Source organism: Dinoponera quadriceps, unplaced genomic scaffold (genome assembly GCF_001313825.1).
Source record: "Dinoponera quadriceps isolate SergipeBrazil2010 unplaced genomic scaffold, ASM131382v1 scaffold2952, whole genome shotgun sequence".
Classification (NCBI taxonomy): Eukaryota; Metazoa; Arthropoda; class Insecta; order Hymenoptera; family Formicidae; genus Dinoponera; species Dinoponera quadriceps.
Window position 1 is genome coordinate 440,764 of NW_014557517.1, and position 23,580 is coordinate 464,343.

At 46.3% G+C, this 23,580-nt stretch overlaps 5 protein-coding genes across 7 annotated transcripts; 3 read left to right on the plus strand and 2 right to left on the minus strand.

Annotated features, from left to right (window-relative positions):
• Positions 1 to 232: 232 nt before the first annotated feature.
• LOC106749235 lies at positions 233 to 1,954 on the plus strand. Of its 2 annotated transcripts, XM_014628486.1 has the most exons (5): positions 233 to 431; positions 605 to 841; positions 969 to 1,462; positions 1,549 to 1,689; positions 1,766 to 1,954. In XM_014628486.1, exons 2-5 carry the CDS (start codon positions 681 to 683, stop codon positions 1,795 to 1,797), a joined length of 828 nt encoding a protein of 275 aa, XP_014483972.1. In that variant the 5' UTR covers positions 233 to 431; positions 605 to 680; the 3' UTR covers positions 1,798 to 1,954. The 2 variants fall into 2 exon arrangements, with proteins under 2 accessions (XP_014483972.1, XP_014483971.1); XM_014628485.1 differs by having other exon boundaries at positions 1,549 to 1,954.
• Positions 1,820 to 5,017, plus strand: LOC106749236. Its single transcript, XM_014628487.1, has 4 exons — positions 1,820 to 2,527; positions 2,609 to 2,830; positions 2,938 to 3,150; positions 3,233 to 5,017. The coding sequence occupies exons 1-4, from the start codon at positions 2,383 to 2,385 to the stop codon at positions 3,403 to 3,405; spliced, it is 753 nt and encodes a 250-aa protein (XP_014483973.1). The 5' UTR covers positions 1,820 to 2,382; the 3' UTR covers positions 3,406 to 5,017.
• Positions 3,499 to 18,672, minus strand: LOC106749233 (leucine-rich repeats and immunoglobulin-like domains protein 1). Of its 2 annotated transcripts, XM_014628482.1 has the most exons (8): positions 16,083 to 18,665; positions 12,510 to 12,678; positions 11,017 to 11,150; positions 9,883 to 10,144; positions 8,970 to 9,236; positions 8,661 to 8,906; positions 8,064 to 8,265; positions 3,499 to 5,653 (listed from the first exon to the last, which is right to left on the minus strand). In XM_014628482.1, exons 1-8 carry the CDS (start codon positions 16,490 to 16,492, stop codon positions 5,430 to 5,432), a joined length of 1,914 nt encoding a protein of 637 aa, XP_014483968.1. In that variant the 5' UTR covers positions 16,493 to 18,665; the 3' UTR covers positions 3,499 to 5,429. The 2 variants fall into 2 exon arrangements, with proteins under 2 accessions (XP_014483968.1, XP_014483967.1); XM_014628481.1 differs by having other exon boundaries at positions 8,661 to 9,236; positions 16,083 to 18,672.
• Positions 18,673 to 20,001: 1,329 nt separating this feature from the next.
• On the minus strand, positions 20,002 to 21,150 carry LOC106749246 (NHP2-like protein 1). Its single transcript, XM_014628507.1, has 2 exons — positions 20,938 to 21,150; positions 20,002 to 20,582 (listed from the first exon to the last, which is right to left on the minus strand). Exons 1-2 carry the CDS (start codon positions 20,938 to 20,940, stop codon positions 20,202 to 20,204), a joined length of 384 nt encoding a protein of 127 aa, XP_014483993.1. The 5' UTR covers positions 20,941 to 21,150; the 3' UTR covers positions 20,002 to 20,201.
• Positions 21,151 to 21,711: 561 nt separating this feature from the next.
• On the plus strand, positions 21,712 to 23,433 carry LOC106749243 (DNA-directed RNA polymerase III subunit RPC6). Its single transcript, XM_014628500.1, has 4 exons — positions 21,712 to 21,992; positions 22,341 to 22,959; positions 23,043 to 23,204; positions 23,296 to 23,433. The coding sequence occupies exons 1-4, from the start codon at positions 21,910 to 21,912 to the stop codon at positions 23,380 to 23,382; spliced, it is 951 nt and encodes a 316-aa protein (XP_014483986.1). The 5' UTR covers positions 21,712 to 21,909; the 3' UTR covers positions 23,383 to 23,433.
• The last annotated feature ends 147 nt before the right edge of the window (positions 23,434 to 23,580 follow it).

A 23,580-nucleotide genomic window follows, 5' to 3' on the forward strand; every position in this document is an offset into this window, starting at 1 on the left:
TTCGTATTGCTTACTCTTTTGACACTTTTACATTTAAAACCCGTTGCACATTGGCCTCCCTTTAAAAAGAAGAGCTGCCATTGGATATCGCTCATTGGTGTGTAATGTTATACTACTTGAGAAATGAAGGAAACGTCTGACTTGTGTTGAGTTGTACCACGACTTCGATTTCTCGGTAAATACAATAGCGCTCGTAGCGGAGATTTTGGAACTAAAATCGAAACACATCCAAGATTCAAACCTTTTTCAACTAACATTATAGAGCCGAGACTCAAACCTTTTTGGCGAGCCGTGTAATTCAACTTCGATAATTAATATCTCAAAAATTAAGACGAATTTAATGAAACGCTTGCAAATGAATCAATCATTTTTCAACGTGGTATTACTGTGTTTAACTGTCAAGGAAAATGTTCCTACAATTTTTGTGTCTTGTATGTAGCAAAGTATATAATTAATCATTTATTTTTTGTTCGTAATGATAGTTATAATCATGCTTATCTGACTGACATGTTCATTTCTGTATTATTGACGACTAGAAAGTTCTTGCTTTAATTTATGCTTCCTTCACGTATCTAACCTTCGTTCTGCTTCACTCCTGTTGCAGTTGAGGAGGACGAGCCTCTTGTTTGAAGGAACAAGTGCAACGGCGCGACTTTCAGCTTTTATCGATTTTTGTGATCATGGAAAGCATGATCAATAACAATGGTATTAAAAAAGAACAACTGCGCTGTTTCGTTTGCGAGGCCGACGTTCAGGGACGCTATTACTATTTGGCGGCATGCAAAACGCAAAGTTCGCGATCGAAGGTGATCGAGAAACTCGGCGAGCTGGTGGGCGAGAGGTTATGGATCTGCTTTATCAGTTATTTACACATGACAACTCCAGACATATCCAGACTGTGGCTCGGAAATGTTTGCACGAGATAACCCGAGTGTTGACGTATTATTTCCTCATTTTCTGTCACGCAGATACATGGTCGTGATATCGGAGGACGACGTGATCTGTCGCAGTTGCGCCAATCACATTAACACTCTCGACAGGCTCGAGACGGAAACACGCAACGTTCGGGATCATATCTTACGATTTCTAGAGCGAAAATATAGCCTGGAGGAGGGGGAACTTCTAGGCAACAGCGACAAACCGAGACCGAGTCAACCGCCGCAGATTACAAAGAGCACCAGCGTGGAGATTGTCGGTAGCTGCATCAATCGTAGCAGAGTTGACGCTAAAATCTACAACAGAAATCAGCAGCAACCGAAGCATTCTCGCTCCCACCTGCAATGCGACAAGTGTAAATACACCACGCATCTCAACTCATTTATGATGTATCACATAAGGGATCACTTGAAGCAGAAGAAAATCCGTGATAAATATGGAATGCGTGTTCCTAAAGGGCAAGAGAGAATGCTGCATAATTGTCGAACAGTCGTGGAAGAAGAATCGGGAAGAAGTTACGAGAAAGGTTGGCTCTCAGAAGAAAGTGACATCATTGTGATAACTGTGGTCGATTTAATCATTTTCACGAAACTATTGATATATATCTTGCAGATAATTTTAAGATTATCGGTGATAATTCTATGGACTTGCTACTCTTTCCGAAGATAACACGACAAATTTTACCAGCTCAGACCTCATCGCCATTGATAGGTGCACCAAGCTGTGAATATATTTCCAATATATTGTTGTCAGGTGGGAACGACAAACTCTCGCTCTGTGATGAATTACTGGGAGTGCATTTTAAGCCGGGCAACCGTTTCTTTCGTAGGAGATAACCTTCCTACGTCCTCCAAGCAGTAGACTCCCTCTTTTCATCCAATGAAAGTGGGTGACGTTGAAATGGACATCTCGAGTGAAAAGATGATGACGAGAATATCGGGGAAAACATAAGAGAAAATGCGAAACTGAAGCGAACTCCAATCGGATGATGTTTTAATACATTGAATTACAAATGTTACGAGCATTCTGTTCACGTTTTCATGTTTCATGTTACCACTGTGTATGATCGACAGCGTACCGCAGTGCCATACACAAGATTGTCAAAGTGTTATTTTATTACGTTAAATAATTTCCGTTCAAATGTAGCGGGAAGTTTTTCATTTTTCTTGTTTGGTAGAGAAGATCGATAGTATAAATGTCGATAACTCGCCCGTCGATATGCATTCATTCGAGAATGCTTATCTACGGAAGATGGCGGCAGCATTCTCGCGCATTTCCCTTCGGCGAACGAGCGTGAATATGAATCTAGTGACATTCGCTGCGTGATATTGCCGTTATTGCTCGTTTGAAATATTCGAAACGGATTTTGGAGGCAGCTGTGACGGGTTGAGCTGCTCGCAAGCGTCGTCGGAGTGTTTCACGTGAATTTCTTTGCTCGAGAGTGCGATGGATGTCGAGATACTCAAATGTGACATACTGCAAGTGCTACAGAATGACGACCACACAATTCTGCAGAAATGGATATCCTCGTGTCGGGACTTTCGATCGCGGGTTGCCGCCGAGATCGAAGAGAGGCTTCTGCTTGAAGCAGGTGAGTGCTTTGTATTCACGAGTAACCTTGCTTGCTATCGAATGAATCGTCAATAATTTTTCATGTCATCATATTTCGCAGATGACACCAAGAAGAGATCTGTCAACGCGGAAAAAATTTCGGAGCTGCAGCAGGAAATCAACACGGTTAAATCCGCTGTAGACAGCGTTGTGTTGGAAGAAAAAAAAGTAGATAAACAAATATCCAATGCCATAAAGTCACAAGAGAACTTAAAGACAGAGTCAGGCGAGATGATGGCTCAATACAGTGCTTTAGAGATAGAGATAATGGACTTGCAGATTGGTAAGTCTTATTCCGCATACTTGAATCGAACTCCACAAATTCATGATTGTATCATTTTTTACCTGACTGAGTCTATATTTGTTATATTTGTTTGAACATCATTTCAGAAATAGATCAGAGGAAGAAGAAAAAGGTCTTACAATGGGATGCTGTTAAGCGTGCGTGTAAAATCTACAAAATGAACTTGGATATACATATAAACCTCCAAGAGGAAGAGGACCGGCAATACATAAAATTCTCCTTTTTCACATATCTCAACAAAGACAAAGAGGACATATACTTTGTGAAATTATCGTGCAAACAAGACGATGATTGGAGAAGTACGTATTATTAACTGTTGTAATACGCATCTAAACTGAGAGATACAGCCAGTGATATTATAACAATACAATTGTGTTTCAGTTGAAGAAATTGAACCGAAGATAAAAAAGGTATACCAAAGTCAGCTGAGCTCCATTATCGACTTTCCTGAATACTCCAAAGTGTCAGACATCACCCTATTTTTGTGTCAGGTACGAAATATATATCTGAAGTATTTTATAAAGAAACGAGAAAAAAATCTTAAAACGATTTGATACCAGTGTTATGTAATTACGATGGTTCTTGAGGTAACATATTTTGTAAGAAGTAACGTATTCTATATCCCTATAAGTATTCTATATCCCTCCTTGCGAGAGTAGTCTTTATTAATAAAAGTTAAGACGTCTATGCTACAGTAAAAGTTATACATATAAGATATGTAACATACCACACACACGTCGTTGTCTAAATATCGGCAACGGTTTCACTCGATCGTGCTGTTCGTTGTTCCGTTGATACAACGATATATATATATATTTTTTTTTCTTCCTTTTCACTTTTTTTTCCTCTAATCTGTGTCGTTTCCGTTACAAGAGTCGTTTGCGATTGTCCGACGTAAAGATAACCGGAGAAGAGGGGACCAATTTGCGAATCACAGTGCGGATAAATAACTTAGATGCTAAAATTATAAACAGGTCTCTGCTTTGTCTTTTTATAAGTATATATATATATATATATATATATATATATATATATACATATACATATGTATAAATGGTACCTATCATACGTAATAGCGCTAGCAGACATCGCGAGAGATTCACTTACAAGTAAGACCAACACGACGTGTGAAATTTTCTAACTGACGTTTTCGATCGTCTTCGGCGATGTGTATGTGTTCCGTAATGCGAGCGGATACTCGCGCCGTTCGCCAGTATCATCGTAATACTTCCTCCGCGGCTTTCGCGATGTCCACGACGCAGGGCTTTCCCCTCCATTGTTAAAATACTTAACAGATAAATTATTTTGATTCTGAGTTCTAGCTAATTAAGCTAGCAGTCGTACTATTGGCTGCCTTTCTGCAATATGTGTACGTTTAACACCAGAACCGCGGCAATTCCTTCCCTCCTGGAACCACGGATAGGTCACTCTTTTGACCCATCTCTCTTTTTTTTTTTCATAATTATTCGTGGACTTTCTCCAACTTCGTTTAATCGTCTTACGATGAAGAAAGCTTCCCAATGGTGGAAATTCAAAGAAATTGGGAGAAAGGAATGTACAAATAGGTCGGAAATGACCCAGCCGCGGTTCTAGCGTTAACGAGAACCGGGCGGAAGAAGTTACTTCGCGACCCCGTGGATTTTATAGATCGACGATCAGCGGTTAGTGCGGATTAATAACGTTACGGGATCCTCAATTCGTGGAGAGCGACGTCTCTTTCTCGCGCGCGCACGCCGCCTCTTCCCGCGAATATAATCATCGCGCGTTCACACCTGCACGGGTCTTCTCGCTCGCGCACAGAAACGGGCCGATCTATTATGTATGCGCGGAGGCACGCTGATAACAATTCGTCCCTATTGGCACGAGTTAACGGAGGAGTCAATTGATCGCCCACTGCCAATCTGCCCGTGCCACATGGCATAAGTTAACAGATTTCATTTGCTCCATTGACCCGCCGGGGAATCAATTTACATATACACACGGACCGCACGGAGGAATTCGATCGAAATCCCCGCTCGGCGAATTATTCGCACACGATGAAACATCTCTCTCCTCCGCACGCGACCGCCGGGAAATCCGAGGAATTCGTCGACACGCTCGTGAATTCAAGCGACGTTTCGCGCGATCCACTGTTTATACGCGCGTGTGACGAGAAAGAACGCTAAATCAAAGACGGCTTAACCAGCCTATGCGCGAGAATGGGACTTTCCGCTGATAGAGACTATTTACAATGTATAAAGAAGCGCGCAAGGGCCTCGCCGAACGCGAGCGGAACTCCCGAGTTCGCTACAATGCGCGGAGTATCGAGCCCTTGGTACATTCACGCACGATATACACGCGATACGATACTAGCGTGGGTGTCGCTGGAGAGACGACGTGTCGCGCTCGCACTTTGGTGGATATTCTTCTTTCGACAACCATTTCCCCCCGCCGTATCCTCGCGCGAGAGCGGACGGACGAACGAGCCCCGCAAGCTTCCCTGGAGAGGTTCCAACCTCGCGTCCGTTCTACTTCCGCTGCTTCCTTCTCTCTGATTCCGCGCGCGACCACCACCGGGGGGGTCGCGACGCGCGACCCCCTACTCGAGGGTGGCGGCGAAGGACACGTTGCCGCCAGATGCGGCCGCGGCCAACAGCAGCGTCGGCGGCAACGGCGCCGGCGGCATCGCCGACGTCAGCTCGACCATCGGCGCCGACGTCGTCGTGGTTGGGCAATCGTTGCCGACCCCATAAACCTTGGCGTGATTTACTTCGAGCGCGACGGTCAGATCGGCCAGGCCGGCGTCGCACAGCACGGGATTATCTGCGGGCAACAAAGCGCAAGTTTGTGTGTGTGTGTGCGTTAGAATGGGAATGGCAGACGAGACGAGAAAGGAGGCGGGAGGGGTGGGAAAAACTTATACGAGAGAGAGAGAGAATTTACTTCGGTCTTAAAGCGTGACTCTAAAGACTAATAAGTAAGTGTTTATACAAGTCAGACGGCAAAAAAATTTTTTTACAGTAGATAATAGAAAATTGTACACACAAAGAAAAAAGGACAAAAAATATATATATATAGATATATACAATAAGAATATTGGTGAGTTTATACAACAATAAAAGTAAAGTAGTTATAAATCAATCGCACAAGTAGGTTTCAAATAAAAAAATAAATGAAAGAAAAGGAAAACTCAAAAGAGAAAAAAAATTATTGGAAAGAAAAATTATAGTTTGCTGACACGCAGGTAAAGAAAGAAAATTACTAATGAATTTTAAAGATGAAAAATGAAATCAAATGACGCAGAAAAGCAGTCGTAGCGCAAAAGAGAAAGAGAGAGAGAGAGAGAGCCTCTCCACCGGCTACTCGCTCCTCGTTATAGCCCTAAATTGGCGAGTCACGATCCACAATATTATGTTATGATCGTAATTATTTTTACGTGAATTATCGTGAAAAATTTATCGTAAAGGCGTGCAGGATTAATGGCTGCGTGGCGCCAGCCGCGATAACAAAGATTACGGCCTTTAAACGTCGATCATTTTGAAACGGCCACGAGCGCGCGACTCACACGGTCGACGAATTTTCCGCCGCCAGCTCAGCGAAGCTGGAGCGGCTTTCCCGATGGGAACGCGAGCGAGGAAAAGAAGGAGAGAGTGACGCTGATGGTGCGTGGCTGGAGAGACCGGCCGCGGAAGATAACGGGATTGGGCGCGATAACGTGCTCTCGCGAAGACGATATTAACAATAACAACAGTTCGACTCCGGAGCATAGTGGGAAAGAGAGAGACGGAGCCCGGTATACAATAAATAATTCAAGATGGCGCCACTGCGAGGGTTATCGCGAGAAATGTAACAAATAATATGCGCCTCCGGAGCCAAACGGAGACGGGCCATTATCAGCGAGTAATTTATTTTCTGTCCATCCTCCGCCCCCACTGCACCTCCTCGCGAGCCGCCGGGCCGGCCGCTCTCTTCGCCTCTCTCGCTTCGCTCGTTTTCCTCCTGTTGGCCTGTCCACGTTAGACCTTATAAGCGGTATTTATTAATTATGCGACGCCGCGTCGTTCTATTCTCTTCGATCAACGTCTAACGACCTAATTGAATTTAATCGTGTGCCGATTATAGCGAGCAATATTAGCGGACGAGATCCGGCAGGAGGGAGAAACGGAAGTACGCGGAACGGGAGGCAAAGTTTGTCCGAGCGGATGCTGAGTTTAGAGGAAAGACGATAATGTCGAGCGGAATTCGTGACGTTTTCTTCGAATCTTTCGTTTGTCTCCTCTCAACGTTTTTACGTTAAAACGTGATGAAACGTTGACGTTAAGACGCAAAACGTCGACGTTAGAATGTAAAACGCTTACGTTAAAATGTGAACGTTTTTATATCTCAAAGTGAAAGACAGAGAGGAATACTCAAAGGAAAGCTGTCATTCTTCCCAGGCGGACTCGGAATCTGTTACGTCGCTAACTGTCGTGTCACCAAGCAGGGGCTCTTCTATAGGAATCAGAGTCTCGTCTACGACAGTTAACTCGATTACCGTCCGTCTGTGGAGAGCCTTTTGCACACTGTGCGGATGTATGATAACATACAACGTGTATCCCGTCAACGCGACGTCACGATCCGAATCAAATCCACTGATACTTTCGTCAACTTATTATCATTATTTGTATCTTTATCGAATACAGTGTAGTATTCTTTAGTTATATAAAGATAGTAAACAGTAAGAAGATATATACTCTATCGGCGAGTCAATAGCTGAGAAAGAAAGAAGTCGAGAAAAATATGTATAAATAACGATAAAATAACGATTGAAATAAAACAAGGAATGGATATAGGCACGAGGAATGATAAAAAGTTATCCGTCATTTCGTACGGCACCGCCGCGAAATGGCATCGTGTGTAAGTTTCGGAAGCAGGAAAGGAAGAAAAGCTTATCGCTTCTCGTGCAATCTTTTCGAAAACATCAGAAATTAATCGCCGGTTATACCGCACGTTTTGAACGTCGCGCGGCTTTTAATTTTAACCGCTCACCGCCGTTATATAACGTTATATCGTAAACAATCTCTCGCACGTAAACACGCGAGCGAGCGAATGGGGCTGTCACGTATACGCTGTAGCGAAAGTGTTGAGCACTGAGAGCGATATTGAAAGCGGTGCTGAAAGGACGACGACAGAGGTGGCTGTGGCGCGGCGGAGGGGAATGTTTCGCGAGAAAGAGATCCCGATATAAACTCACCTTGAAGGTATATACGTAGCACGTCGGAGACCCCGTGAATCGTGCACCGCGTATTGGCCACCAGCTCCGGCATGAGGGTGCGTATCTGATTCATGCTGACGTCGGCCCAACAGAGCACCGGGAAACCACGAAAGTCGCGGCCGGATAACGTGACCAAGCGATTGTGCGACGCATTCAGCTCCTCCAAGGATGGCAGCCACGTCTGCAACGGCGAACGATTACTCGATTCCTTCCACCGAGGAAGGAGAGAGAGAGAGGCGGGAAAACGATGTTGAATCGATCGAATTTCCATTTCTAATGTGTAATTAGAGCGAACCTTCCTGATTCAATCAATGATTACATCATTGAAACTAATACTTGAAACAATATTTGCCATTGAATCAAGATTTATTACGCCGCTATTGGAAACTGTATTGATTCGATAGCATTTTTTTCCGCGTAGCAGCATTTATTATATATATATATACTCCGGGACATAGTTCCCTGGAGCGCGGTATGCAGAAAGTGTGTGATATTAATATAACTACTTATACCTATACTGTACTTACAGAAAGAGAGAGAATGCATAGAGAGAAGAAAGGTAAAGCAGTGGCTTACCTCCGAGGTGTCCTCAAGCGTGGTGAGTTGATTGTGCGAGATATCGAGCACGCGCAGTCCGTCGAGCCCGTGGAGATCGCGGGGTCCGATCGTGGGGCCGAGCGCGTTGTGGCTGAGGTTGAGCCTCTGCAGTTCCTTCATGCCGAGGAACACCGAGCCGTCCAAGCTGCGCAGCTCGTTATGCTGCAGGCACATGTCCTGGATGTTGCCGCCTGCGATCTCCTCGCCCTCCTCTTCCACGAGATTCTGCGACAGAGAAGAGACGAGCGTTCGTCCGGCGCCTCTTCCTCCAATGAGCAAGGTACCTACCTCCGAGGAGAGCCTACCCCTGTGCAGTCTGGCGATCCGGTTGTTCGACAGGTCGAACATCCTGAGCTCGCGCAGACCGCGCAGGGACGTCAGGGAGAACTCGCGTAGCTCGTTATGCGTCAGGTTCAGGCACTTGAGCGACCTGAGGGGGTAAAGGGCGCTGCTGCCGTTCCCGTCGCCGTCCGCGCCGCCGAGCGACTTCAGGGAGTTGTGCCCGAGCTCGAGGTCCTCCAACATCTCGGCTTCTATGAAATCGTCCGCGTTCAACTGAGGGGGCACAATTCAGCGTCCGTTCAATTCGCTATCCATGTGTGATCGCGCGCGCGCCTCATTAATTCAACGGCCGAGCGAGTGAGAGGCGCGAAGACGGGAAAGTCGAGAGACGTTCGCTTGAGAAAGAGAGAGGGGGGGAACACGAGATCCTTCCGCCTGGCGGAAGACGGCAATAATTACGTTACGTCGTGGTAAATTGACTCAATGTACGGCGCGCGCGAACGCCTCGTCCGTCCGGCGGCGCGTTAAGGCGTATCAACGCGAGAGCACGTGCGCTTCGAATGCGTACCGCGAATTCGCTCTCATCCTCGAACGGCCCCTTCCTCGATCCCGACACATTGTTGACCGATCTCGCGTCTCGGCTGCTTAAGAACAGAGGAGAAGTCAACAATATGTTGCTCGCGCGAAAAACAGCCGCCGTGGTGACGGACGGTTTGTGCAAAACAACGCGTCAGAAGAAAGGCTCGTTCGTTCCGAGGAGTGGGACGATAGTCTCGTGGCGTCCGCGCGAACACGAGATACAGGAGCCGCTCGTTTGTTGCGCGCCGTTGTAAAAATCAGGAACGGGAATTTAAAGGCCCGGTTCAAGAGCTCGAAGGGAAAAACACAAGGGTCCTCTCTCTGTCGCGGAGCCAAATACCTCTTGCAGCTCGTTGTACGAGAGCTCCAAGAACTTGAGGCGCCTCGCCTTCTGCAGAGTGCCGTCGAGATTTCGAATCTTGTTGTGCTGGAGGAAGAGGCTCTCCAGACGATGGAGGTAACGGAACTCGGCCGGCAGATGCGTCAACTTGTTATCCACGGCGTAAAGCATCTTGAGATTGTGCCCGGAGGACGGTAGCTCGCCGTCGAGTGACGTGAGCTCGTTAGAATTAATGAACAACCACTCGAGTTGATTCAGATCTCTGCAAGCAATACGTGCGAGGGTAGGGCACGTGGCTAAATCCACCGGGGGAGCGGGAGTAGGTGGGGGCGGGAGGAAATCCTGTTTCACGCGGGAAGAACGCGTCCGAACGCTCTTCCTCTCTCCCTTTTGAAGAAAGAGAGAGAGAGAGAGAGATTAATTGAGCGTTTATTTATCATTCTAAGAACGGACAGATAGAGTACAAGATTCAATAATATTTCATCGCGCGCTTCCACACCCCCCGTGAACGTTTTAATTAAACAAATGCCGCTAATGTGGGAATACTTATACTAATACTAGAAGAATCTTCAAATACTAGCGATATCGTTATCATGTTTTCAGAACGGAAGGGAACGAGATAATTGGCCTGCTCTACTTGGCATCTACATTGTTTTGTAAAAGATAACCGAACAGGCTAGTTTTTAATTTTACTAGACTCGCGTATTCGATTACGGAAGTAACGCTTCACGTTTTACCTGCTGAAATTAATTGTAAGACAGACTTATTGTGTACGTTTGACCTGAACATAGCAGTAATGCGAGACCCAGCTCAAAGAGAGAGAGAGAGAAGGAGAGGGAGAGATTTCATTCCATCGGATCGATCGTCAGAGTCTGAGTTTTAGCGACCGGTCGACTCCGCGTGGGTTGCGCGTAGCCAACGATTCGCGCGCGTGTCACCGCTTCGCGTTGCCTTCCGAGATGATGTCAACGGAGCGAGTTTGATAAGAGATACCGCTAATCGATAGTAAACAGCAACATGGTACGTAATTCTGAGAACTATCGCGAAATAGTTCCGCGAATCCGTCGCAAAGTTACCGCGTGGGAGAGGGGAGATGGAGAGCGGGGAGAAAAGAAAGCACGTCGATCGACGTACCTCAGAGTGCGATTCAGGCTGTTCAGATGATTTCTGCCGACGTGCAAGTGCTTCACCAGCGGCGGCAACGAGCCCGGGGCCATCTCGGTGATCGCGTTCCCCGCCATAGACAAATGCTGCAGCATCGGGTTGTACTGAAACAGAAAAGAGGGTCCGTAGCGTCACGCAAAGAGCGCGGCCAAACGTCTGTGAGGCGATATTTCCCATTTTTTTCCCCCCATTTTTTTCGATTTTGCATTCAATTTTGGTATCGGATTAAAATACTTGCCAAGCTGTATACAATACATTTTAACATGGCGATTACTTCATTTGCCGAGATCGAAACTTTCGGGGCCTATTTTCTCCGGAACGGTAAATAACTACACGTAATACATATATATATTTGTAATCAGAGTACCTTTGACACCAAAATTGAATAGAAAGTCGAATGGGGGAAAAATGGGGAATATCATAGCATAATGAGAGAAAAATATTTGGTATTTGTAATCATTATAACGAAAGAATTACAGTCAGAAGAACCGTTTTTCTAGTTAGTGTTACTGTAGAGTGTCAGTGAAAGTAACCTTATATGCATACTGCTACTGCTATTTTTCTGATTAAAGCCATAAAAAGGATATAGTTGAGGCCGAAAATAAGTATAAATTTCTCTCAGTGCAAAACTCTTTTACACGATTGTCCCCGTGCTTTTCTCAGAAATTGTCTTCCTTTTTCTCCTCGATAAATCACGATCGAAGCGGAACTTGAAAAATCGGACCCCCGTGTATTCGAGAACTGATTCTTCTTCGTAAAAAAGTCTCCCTGAGCAAGTCTCCCCGATTGTGGGTGAGAGAAGCAGTAAGGCGCAGTAAGCCTTCGCGAAGTAGCGGAGCAACACGAGAGCGCGGCGAGAGATTGTCAACGCCGGTGATCTGAAACGCGAAAATTCCGCGCCGCGTAAGCAGAAGACGGGCTTCCGGCACGTGGCAGGTCGCATGTGTCGCGACGCATCATCTTGTTTCGACGTCCTCGCGCGCGCGTCAACACGACCTCGTGCAAGTTTTCTCCTTCTCGCGCGATCTCACGAATCTCAGGCTGGAGGCTCTCCCATGGCGCGCATTCTCCGCGTAACCGCGTGATCGCGTAACCAATGAATTACGACGCTTGGTATTTCTGTTGGAACTTCTAAAAGAATAGAAAGATGTAATTGGTTACGCGGAAAGTACGCGCCATGGGACGTCACCAGGCGCCCGTCCAAATCTGGGTATCGATTGTGTAACTTCTCCCTCGAGCGGAAAATGACGAATGTTTTCAAATTAAAAAATCGAATCTTTTCGCAGGCTCATGCCGGAGGAGAAGATAAAATATTGTCGGGCGCGACGATCGGAAGCGATCCCCGAAGGAATGTTCTCGTCCGGCGTGAAAAGAATCAATTTGTCTAATTTGAAAACATCTCTTCACGCTCTAGGCAGAAGTCGCGTGATCGATGCCCTGAGCCGCGCGCGCGAGATCCTCACCTTGAAGTCGTCCGAATCGATGCGGCTGATCCGGTTCCTGCTGAGATCCAGGGTCCTCAGGAGTGACATGTGCGATAAGATGTGCCTCGGTATCGACGGTACCTCGTTGTCCGCGAGGCTCAGGTACTGCGTCCGATCCATACCGGCGAAAACGTCGCCGTCCACGAGCCTGCAGCAAATCGTCGGGTCTCTTTCGCGCGTGTGCGATACGTTTTCGAAAAGGGAGAAAGAGAGAGAGACCTTTCCTCCTAGACGACATTTCACAACTACACCCTTTACTATGCCGCAGCGTTCTTTATCGCGTAATAATAAGCTAACGGGGAACCGGAGCCGGGCCACTAGCAGCCGTCGAAAAAGCGGCGACGCGCCACCCGTTATCGTTCGATTATTCACTTATAACGTTGGCTCACTGCGCCTCGTTATTTAATTATTCCACGACGATAAACAACGCGCGGCTCCGTCGATAACTCGCGCGCGAAGGGGTCAAGCACGATTAAGATTTCATTCTTGCTCCCTCCCCTCCCCCCCGGTCTCCCTTCCCGTCGTCTCGCGCGAGGGTACTCCCGACGTAGAGCCGAGGAAGAAGAGGAGACGGTCGTGTACGTGTACCTCCTCAAGGACCGTCGGTTGCTCTCTCTCTCTCTCGTCGCGCGACACGCGCGGTGGGATCATCAAGGAAGACCGGTAGCTGGTCCTTTGTGTTGTCACTCTCGTAAAGGACGACGGCCACCGGACGGACGTTATTCCGAGGGAAGATAATGACACCGGTGCGCGCGAGGCAACGCGCCGGTCAGCCGGAGGAAACTCGAAATCGTCCCACGACGGCGAATTCGCTGCGGGTCGATTTTTCTACGAGGGGAGCCCCGAGACGATTTATCGCGGTTCATTCAACCGGGGTCTCTCTCTCTCTCTCTCTCTCTCTCTATGACAGTTATCGTTGCGCAACTGGTATCTCCAGTCCGCTACGATATCCTGCTTCCGATCGTCTTACGCGATAACATTTAACGTCACCGGCCACGTTCTCGCCGTGACGTACGCGGCGCGGTGGTCGGAATGCGCGTTGCGAAATTCCCTATACCGTACGTTATAAATACGTGTGCGGAGGCTGTGTAAGCGCTCTCTCTCTCTCTCTCGTACGTATCATTGTTATCGTATTACCTAATAATGTCGGGCGCCACGGAAATGTACAAAAAATACACTCTCGCCCGCCTCGCTGGCAGATACCGACGCTACTATCGGGCGTATTCTCCAACGAACGCGCGCCGTTACCAAGCTCGATTAACGCGGCTTCTTAACGATCAACCGTGAGATTTCGACGGCGATCGTTGCCCGTCCCCGTCTGTCCATTCGTTCGTTCGTCCGGTCTCCTCCGGAGCCGTCGTAGGATTCTTCGCGCCAAGCCGAGCGCGTTACACGCCGGCGGAGCCGCGAACGCCTTCGCAAATACTCGTTGTGAGAATTAAGATCGCTTCTTTGTTGTACATGTACAAACGTCTCCATTCAATGTCCGCAATAGCAGACGATGACCTTTTGCAAAGATACCGGCCGCCGCCAGTATCGACGTGTATGGCACACTTACAGGCGGACTATACGCGACGGAGTACGCGCTGGGTTACACGAATGACAGACGCGCGAGCGCGCCCTTCTCTTCGGAGGCCCTATTCCGGACGCGTGAATTCTAAACGTGTTCCTTTAATTTCAACTTCCATCTTTTCTTCTCAAGTGAACGTCACGAATAACCATTGTTTCCGCTTGAGAGGGAAGGAATTTTTTGCGCTCGACTCGCGTGTCCTATAGGCCTGTAATCTTAACGAGTGTCGTCACGTTGTCACCGCAGGTGTAACGTATGGTAGAGAAGCTATGTGCGAAATATAGGTAACGACATTGGCCGCTTTCATTTTACAACTGTTGGAAGTTCTCTGTGCTGAGATTGAATTATTCCTCGAGATCGGAAAGAAAAAAGAAAAATAAGAACTTTCAACGATCGAAAAGTAAACGTTTCGCCGAATGCGGTCGTTGTCGTGAAAAGGTACAGGATAGAGCTACTAGAGGTATTCTGAACACGTGTCGAACGCTAAATATGCCTTTCTGATTCTTTAAGCTGGAACAATGTTATACGTCACGCTCATACGAGTAGAAGGGGAATTGGAGTGAAAAACGTACACTCAGGACAGATCGGGGTTCCTATATGAGTCTGTAACTTTTAACGAAACTGTCGTTATCGTTACGCTGTGATTGCGCAGCTCTTCCACCGCATATCGTACCTGCGCGACGACAACGTAACGATACCCGTTGAAAGCTACAGACAGTAGGTCTGTCGGCTGTTTTCGTCAACTGGTTCACACGGAAAAAAAGGAATGAGCTGTCCTTATAACACAAGTGAAATTTAATTATCAGACCTAGTTTTTAACCGCGAGAGCTAAAAAATAGACACAGGGATAAAAGAATTAACGAAATTTCCATTGTATTACACGGACAGTGAATTTTTACCTGTGGAGGCTAGTTTTTTAGCTGTGCTGAAGCTAATTCTTTTTTACCGCGCTATCTATCCCTCGTGTTGACAGGTTTTTCGGAGACCGGAGATGTCTCATGCATTCCACGGATAACGCGGCGTATCGTCGGAGCGTGCAACGAGATATCGACGAGGCGAAAGAAAGGGGTGCGGGCGACAATCGTTTATCGCGTTTGAAAAGCGGAGTCTTCGATAAGTATCGCTATCTTCACGCGACATTGTAACACGCGCGGTGTAGTAACGTGGCCGGACAGGCGACCATTTTTTTTCTCTTATTCTTTCTCCTTTTTCGCTTCTCTCTTTATCACGAGCCCCCGGTGATTTCCCTCGGCGGTCCTCACCGGCGAGATTTTAGCATTCGCCGGTCCACTCATATATTAAGGCTGCCTTCGTTTCGAAAGCCTCGTTTTATCTTTATCGCTCATCACATGCTGGAAGAAGATAGAACCGATGCTTTCAGCGCGAAAGCTTCTAAGACGAATTTGGCCCAGGGTGGATAAATTCATTGAGCGAACGTGCATAATAAAAAGTGCGACAGCTTTTCCGTTGAGTTTTGCAACGTTTTCAGCGTCCGATAGGAGGATTCGTCTTTCAATCATTCTCGAGAAATACATTATCCTATCGGTGATGAAACTCATTGGAAAGAAGTGTCGTCGTGTACGGCACGATGTGACAAATGACATCGATCGCATATGTCGGGCGACTACACGTGGTTAATATAATTGTCAACATTCATATAAATCGTGTGCGTCCGAAGGCGCGCGAGCTCGAATGCTGCTCGTGCTGCTCGTCGACGTGCAAACAGCGAGAACGAAAATGTGCGCATTCGCTCGGTCGACCGTTCGCGATGCGAACGATTCCGCAACGTTCGAAATTCATCGGGCGACTTGGCGTGGTTAGCATTCAACTACTCCCACGGCAGTGATACATACTATCAATGAGCAGAGAGCAGTTGGTTCACGGAGTCGGCTGGGAGGACACGCGAGGCGGACATGACCGGCCAGGGTTAATAGCATTTCTCGCGTCCTCGTGCGTCATCATCGGCCGGCGTGATCACTCACCCCAGATTGTCGTGGTTCAGGTACAGCCGGGTGATGGACATGTTGAGCTCCTTGAAGTCGTGCTGCGATATATCCCGCAGACTCGAGTGCGTCAGCCGCAGGGTGATCTGCTGCTCGGAGGTGAACTTGCTCTTTAGCGCCACGGACACACTGTTGAACGACTTCATCCTCTCGCACCACACCTCGATACGTTCCCGGTGGTGGCTGGCACTTCCGCCGCCGCCGCTACCTCCGATCGCGGCATTGTTGTTCGCGTTGGCGGTCGCGGCGATCGGCTGCACCGAGTTGATAACGGGACTGGCATACTCCTCCTGCCGGCAGGTGCACGGGTTGATGTCGGGGCGCACGCTGCAGTGGAGGCTGGCCGTGAGGCTCAGCAGAGTGTAGACTACACCGGACATAGCCGTCATTCGACGCCGGGGTAACCGCTCGGAGAGAGCGATCCACGCGATTATCGGGTGTGTTATCGCGACGGCCGGCACTAGGGGGTTCGCGCGCACCCTCCACCACACTTCCTCCTCGTTACGCCGCCGAAATCTCCGCGACTACGCGACGATGCGATGTCGCATAATGCGCCGCCGAATTATAGACCGACACACACTGATCACTGGCGGGAACTGACACGGCGGCGGAGAAGCGCGCGCGCTCGGCCAGCGACTGACAGCCACGTGTTATCTGCACTGTTGCTGATCCACACCATCCTACGGAATATAAGTTCACCGCCTCCCCCTCTCTCTCTCTACTCTTCTTGTACGTATCGGGCGCGAAAGGGGCTTATCGTCGTTAATGGGCCTTCCTCTTGGCGCCACGGACGCGGCAACGGCATTAAGCCGCGGCGCGCCGCGCGAGACTTACTTATAGTCGCAACGTCGCGTCGGGGGTACCGTGGCGCCGCGCGCCTTCGGCAGGCACGACTCCCCGTCGTACGTTACGCGTAGCTCGTCTTCTTTTTCTTACGGCCTGAAGTCGCTCCTCGCTCCCCCATCACACCCCACTGTGCGTATTCTCGTTCCCTCGTCCCCCTTTCTCTTCTTCATCTCGTGAACCTACCTACCTACCAACGGAGCACTTTTCTCTCTCTCTCTTTCTCTCCCTCGCCGTGGACGCTCACCCGACCCCTGGTCCCCCCGCGTCGATGTTTACCTCGTTTTAATCGCTTATCCGATTATCGCGGAAGTCTCGAGGCGCGAGCGTGAGGTCTGGCCGAAGGAGGACGAAAAGCGCGGGGACCGAGTTTCAGCAGACACTACAAGCGGAAGATTCATCAACCTCCCTCTCCCTCTTTCTCTCGCTTTTTCTCCTTCGCTCTGTCCTCCTTCGTCGTCCATCGCGTCGCGTTGCACACGACGGCAGGCGGTGTTTGCACCGATAAGAGTGGACCGATTGCTCAACTTTTGACCTTTGCTTAACCGCTTCGCACGGTGCGCGACGTATGAAAGAAAATACGACAGATAATTCTCTCGTGCTCTCTTTTCCATTCTCTCTCTCTCTCTCTCTCTCTTTTTCTCTCTCCCTACTAGCCTTCTTTCCTCTTCCATCGCCATTGGTCCCCGGCTGCTGACCGGGCCGTAAACGCTACTCCTCCACCGACGTTTCGTAGCGATAACGGCCGCGTCTCCCTCGGTCTCCTCGTCCTTTCGTCTATCCGCTCGACTAGTCGTAAGTTGTAAACTTGAATCAAATCGATACGCGAAAAATACTTCTTCTGTATGAGAGACAGTTCCGTGAATCCCCGGAATCGCGCGGCAGAAAGAGAGAGAGAGAGAGAGAGAACATAGGGAACCTGACATACTCGAATTGTCCAAAGACTTGGATTTCCTTTTGAAATGATCGAAGGTTTCGGATCGAAAAGAGCATTAAGGTCATAATCTTCGAGTTATATCTCGTTATACCTCGCACGTATGAAATCGTGTCGAAAGCGCGCGGATCTCGCCCGATATTCTCCATTGACGTGGGAAAACGCGTCAAACCGCTAATCGTCGAGAATTTCGACAGGTGTTGCCGACGATTTCATTTTCTCGTCGTGCTCCAGGGCGAGAGCCGGCGCGTAAATGCGGTCGCTCGCTCGAGGAGTGCACGGAGGGAGATACACGAATTTCTCTGGAATGCTGGTCTGTACGGAGCGGTCCGAGAGATATATTCGTTGTTATCGTCGTCGTCGGGCTTGCGACTCGACCGATTCATCATCGACGACGATTATAAAGAACGACGTCGTAAGTTCGAGCGAGTCTCTCTCTCTCTCTCTCTTTCTCTCTCGCACGTGGGCGTGCGCGCGCGCACGGCCAAGCGCGTTTTCGACGAGTGATTTATACAAAAACGGGTGCCTCAGGTAGCCCGGTAGCTTTTGTCGCGAAGACACCTTCCTTTTTCGTCGCTTTTCGATTGGGTGAGGGGGACAGAAACCGGTATCATTTCGTCGAGTTAAATTTTCGATTCCTCGCGTACGGAGAGGAAGAGGGAGAGGGAGAGAGAGAGAGAGAATGCAAATCCATGTTATTTTACCTGAAGCGTTTTTTACACATTTCTTGCTGTTTGAAATCACGCCACTTAACATCGATTGGACGTTAATTTATAATTTATTATATTTATATATTTATTTACTTATTTGTTGATCATAATATTTATTATGTTTATTGGACGTTAATTTTTCATTAATTGAATGTTAATTTATAATGTAACGCGATTAAACGTTTTAAATGACGTAACGTAAAAAGGCAAGGAACATGTGAGAAGAGCTTCAGTCGGACATATCATTTTTACACGTTTATGCGTGTAAAAAAATCATACATTTGGATTTGCAGTGAGAAAGAGAGAGAGAGAGAGAGAGAGAGATTCGTTTTCTCACCTCGCTTCGAGTCCGCCTCTCAATCGTCGTGCGAGTAAACGTCTAAATTATATTACGAAGCGTAGAAAGCGTCACGAGACGTTAGCTCGGCTGGTATGTGGAAAATAAATCGTAACTGGCTCCGATTTCTTCCTTCCTCCTTCCTCCCGGTTCTATCGGCACGAAGGGCCGTAAGAAACGCGGCGCGTTTCGTCCGTTACAAATTGGCGAGATAAATCCCCAAGTTCTCTCGCGCGCGCGCGCGCGCACGTTAATCATCGCGAGGCGAACGCGATCGGGAGTACGCGTGTCCGTAACGCCGAGATCGTAAGTGTTCTATCAAGGGTTTCTCTGTTCCATCGTAAAATAATATCGATTATTTAATGAGCTCGCCGATGCGGCGGCGGCAGTGCTTCACGGGTCGCTTGTCATCTGAGTAAACGCCTCTATATAACGTGGCTGTTTACGCGGGTGATTTACGTACCCATTTATGTGCCGTAACTCGCCGAGAGGTATGTCGTGCAAATTCTCTCTCTCACTCCCGACGGCCCCGCGCGAGCGACTCGGTTCATATCCTCTTTAAGCTATTCCACATCGGCCACCGATGTATCTTACGTGCGCTGGCGCCAGCGATTCGCCTAATCTCTCTCTCTCTCTCTCTCTCTCTCTTTCTCGACGTGAAGGGTCATCAAACTGCGGAACAACAGCGCGGACAACGTCGCTCCAATTTTTTTTTCACCCACGTCTCGAGTCGAAACGGAGGACCGGGGTCTTTCGCTCGTGCAATCGTCGTTGCGGTCAATTTGATATCTCCGCTTCTCCATCGCGTATCGCGATTGCGAATTCTGAAATTTCGAGATAGAGGGATCAAGAGGTGGGAAAGAGTAGAAAAAAGGAGAGAGAGAGAGAGAGAGAGAAAGAAGGGGGGAGGGAGGACGCGGATTTTCTCTTTGTCCTCGCAGCTTGTTATCGCTTTTATTATCTGCCATAAGCAGAGTAATACGGGCACAAGCCGAGAGATGCAAGGCGAGAAGCGAGGGCACGGGGGGGACCTAACTTGGTTAACAAATGCGAGAATGCGGCCCAAAGCGCAAGTTTGATATAATATTTATTAATGTCGTGAATACAAAATTGCAAAATTAAATTGCATGATCAGCCTCTTATAAGTTTTGCTCATCTCTCTATAAAAGACTATTTTATCGGTATGTACAAGATGATGATGATGAAAATATAGACAGCTTCCTCTCATGAATAATAAAGTATAAAATGAATGCGCGAATTTTAAGCATAAACTATTATAAAATCCGTTCTATCTCTCCGTGTAGAATTCCGATCTGTGACGTTAATTGCAAATTTCCGCTCGTTATGGAGCAGGCAACTACTGGCCTAGAGACTCCACAGGCCCGGCCCAGAGCCAGTTTGCTTCGCACGAACACATAGGGAACATTCTTGTCTTCGCACAAAAGTGGCAGGTGCAATAAGATTTCTAACGGATGTGCATCTGCGGCCATAATTATAAACTCCGATAAGCCACGGTTCAGCGTCTTGGTTGATTCATTAGCCCCTCTCCTGAGATGTTTGTAAACCACTGCTTGCTGCACCACATTCAGTATTTTCACGGTAAGTGTGGTGTTTGCGAGAGGATAAGCTCTTGGATTAACTGGAGCTTCTTCTGCCTGGAAAAAGGATCAAGCGTTAATTTGATCGAATGGAAAAATATGCCTCTCAACGATAACGATATTTATGTTGAAATCATTACTTTCAGTGTATATTGACATGTGCACGAGGTAAAATCAACCGGGGGCCGGATTGTGTCTCAAAATGCAGTGAAAATGACAAAAGCGTGCAAATTCACTGGGTATTGACTAATTATGAAATTAGAAATATTTTCGTAAATGCGCTCGCTTTTATCATTTTCACTACCTTTTGAAATACACAATCGATCCACTGAACACGTGAGAAAGTTAACCTCAAACAACACGTGGCATGCGTGGCGTCTCAAGCAACAAATATTACATTATATTCACTTACCATGGCTCTGATAAATGAACTATTGAGAACGTTTGGATCTTAATAAGATCAATTACAATTATCAACTCTAACCTCTCAGCAATAACTTTGTAGGAATCGTTTCCCTGAGAATTTAACGCGTCGAACACTTTTTTACCTTTCCTTTTGTACAACTGCCTGTGTGAAATCAACGGCGCCACAGGTCGAGTCAGCTGGGAGTTCACGCCGTTCGGAAATGTTCGAGGCTGCATTCTAAAATCGTACTCAATAGGTAAAGCAGCTTTCAGAACGCTGGATTGCGTTCGAAAACCTTACCTCGACGGTTAGAACAGCATTTAATTGATCAATCAAGATAAAGCCCGTATCGGACTACGGATTATGATTGAGATTAAATTAAAATTTGGCCAATCAAAGCAAAATACATTAAACTTGAGTTTAGTGAACTTTGCCCCGATTGATGAAATTTCAGTCCAATCTCATCTCCTAATCCTTAGTATGATACGGGCATAAATATTCCTTTACTATGATTAGTTAATTAAATACTACTCTGCTTGTCGAGTAGGGTTTTATCATTGGTTGCGTTCAGGGAATACAACGGTTAAACGACAGTTGAGTAATTCGTCAACGTAATTGATCTAAATTTAAGGATTTAACAGTGGACCAAAAATCACTGACTGTTCATTGATCGTTTGCGTTTTCGGAACGCAGGATTTAAAAGAACACCTCAATCAAAGGCAATAATCACTCAATGGTTGCACATCCGTTGTTTTTCCTGAACGCACCCATTGTTCACTGTTTGACATTGCCGACAAAATCGCGATTCGGTTCACGTCTGTGCTACATCTCGGATTTGTGGTCAACAGCACGTGAACAACACGTGCCGGATTTTTTAATAGGAGACGTTTTGATATTAAAAAGTTAACATAGAAGTTTTAATTTAACAAAAGGCATAATATACCGGAAGAAGAGAAATATCCTTTAATCATCCTTACGATGGAGACGGAGACGAGCGAAGCGCAAAAACAGAATGCAAATGCCACTGCGGAACCGGATAAGTCTGAAACGATCGAGCAAAAGTATAAACTCGTCTTAGCAATCAGCTCCATCCAGTCCCATAGCATTGTAGTCGTACAAGTTACATTTTCATAGAAGTGTTAATAATACATATGATAATATTAAAAAATTAACAGTGTTTAAAGACAATGTCAGCACATCAAGCTTATTTTCAATAGATTTAAATACATGAAGTTCCTTTTAGGTTCTCGTTAGATTGTTCGACAGTACAGATTGTATTAAAATTGTGGTTTTAATGAGAAATAAAAGAAACAGCTGGGACTTATCAGTCGATATAATAAATCATGTTATTACTATTAAATCTTTTTCTTTCACTCATTTTAAACTTATATTTTATGCATTTGTTGCAGAATAATTTCTCTAGCGAAAACAAGGCCCAAAGGCATTTCCGACAAAGACTTGGCTATCGAGCTGCCTGATTTACAGCCAGTTCAGAGAGCTCAAATTATAAACAAACTTCTAACGCAAGGACACTTTGACCTTTTCAAACAGGGAGGATCACTGTCTTATCGCTTGAAGGACCCGTCGAAAACCAAAGTTGTTAAAGGCGCCGATAACGAAGAAAAGATAGTGTACACAATCATTGGGGAAGCAGGAAATACAGGGATATGGATTCGAGAAATAAGAAATAAAACTAACTTGACGCCGACTCAATTGAATAAGATATTGAAAAGCTTAGAGACAAAGAAGTACATTAAGGCTGTTAAGTCTGTAGCAGCTAGTAAGAAGAAAGTATACATGTTGTATAGCTTAGAACCGGATAGGTCAGTAACAGGTGGTGCATGGTATCAGGATCAAGACTTCGAGACAGAATTTGTTGATATATTAACTCAGTCCTGTTGCACTTTCTTGAACACAAAGGCTACAGAAGCGAAAAATTGTAAATATGGACCTATTGCTGTGAGAAACATGGCGTTTGTTTCATCTAAGGATGTGCACAAGTACATTGTACATTCAGGAGTAAGCAAGGTAAGAAACATACTTATATATTAAAGTGTATCTTTCATCATTCAAAGTTCTCTCCGCTAAGAAAAATCCATATGTTTATACAGGTGAAATTATCAGTGGAGGACATAGAAATGCTTTTAAACGCTTTAATTTATGATGGTAAGGTCGAGAGGATACTCTCAGGGGAAGGGAGTAATATGTATAGAGCTGTTCAGCCTTTGTTAAGTTCGCCTGGATTGATCAAAGCTCCTTGTGGCATATGTCCGGTGAGATTTATCAATCGATATAAATAATGTTTATCGTATATCATTGACATCATTTACACGATTTAAGCTACATTCTTTTTTTTTTTTAAAGGTCAGAGGAAACTGTTCCGACGTTGGCGATGTTACACCTTCCAAATGTCAGTATATTACAAAATGGTTAGAAGGTGAGAGTACTTAATGTGCTAAAATTTATTTATCATCTTGTCAAGACTGTATTTAAATATCTTTATCGTAGATCTAATAAATAAATAATATTTTCAAGATTTACTAAGAATATTGTATTTTATAAGTATGTATTTTATAAATGAATTTTATCGTTCTGTTATTTATTTTTTATACGTAAATATTGGATTAAAATATATTTTACTATAGACAA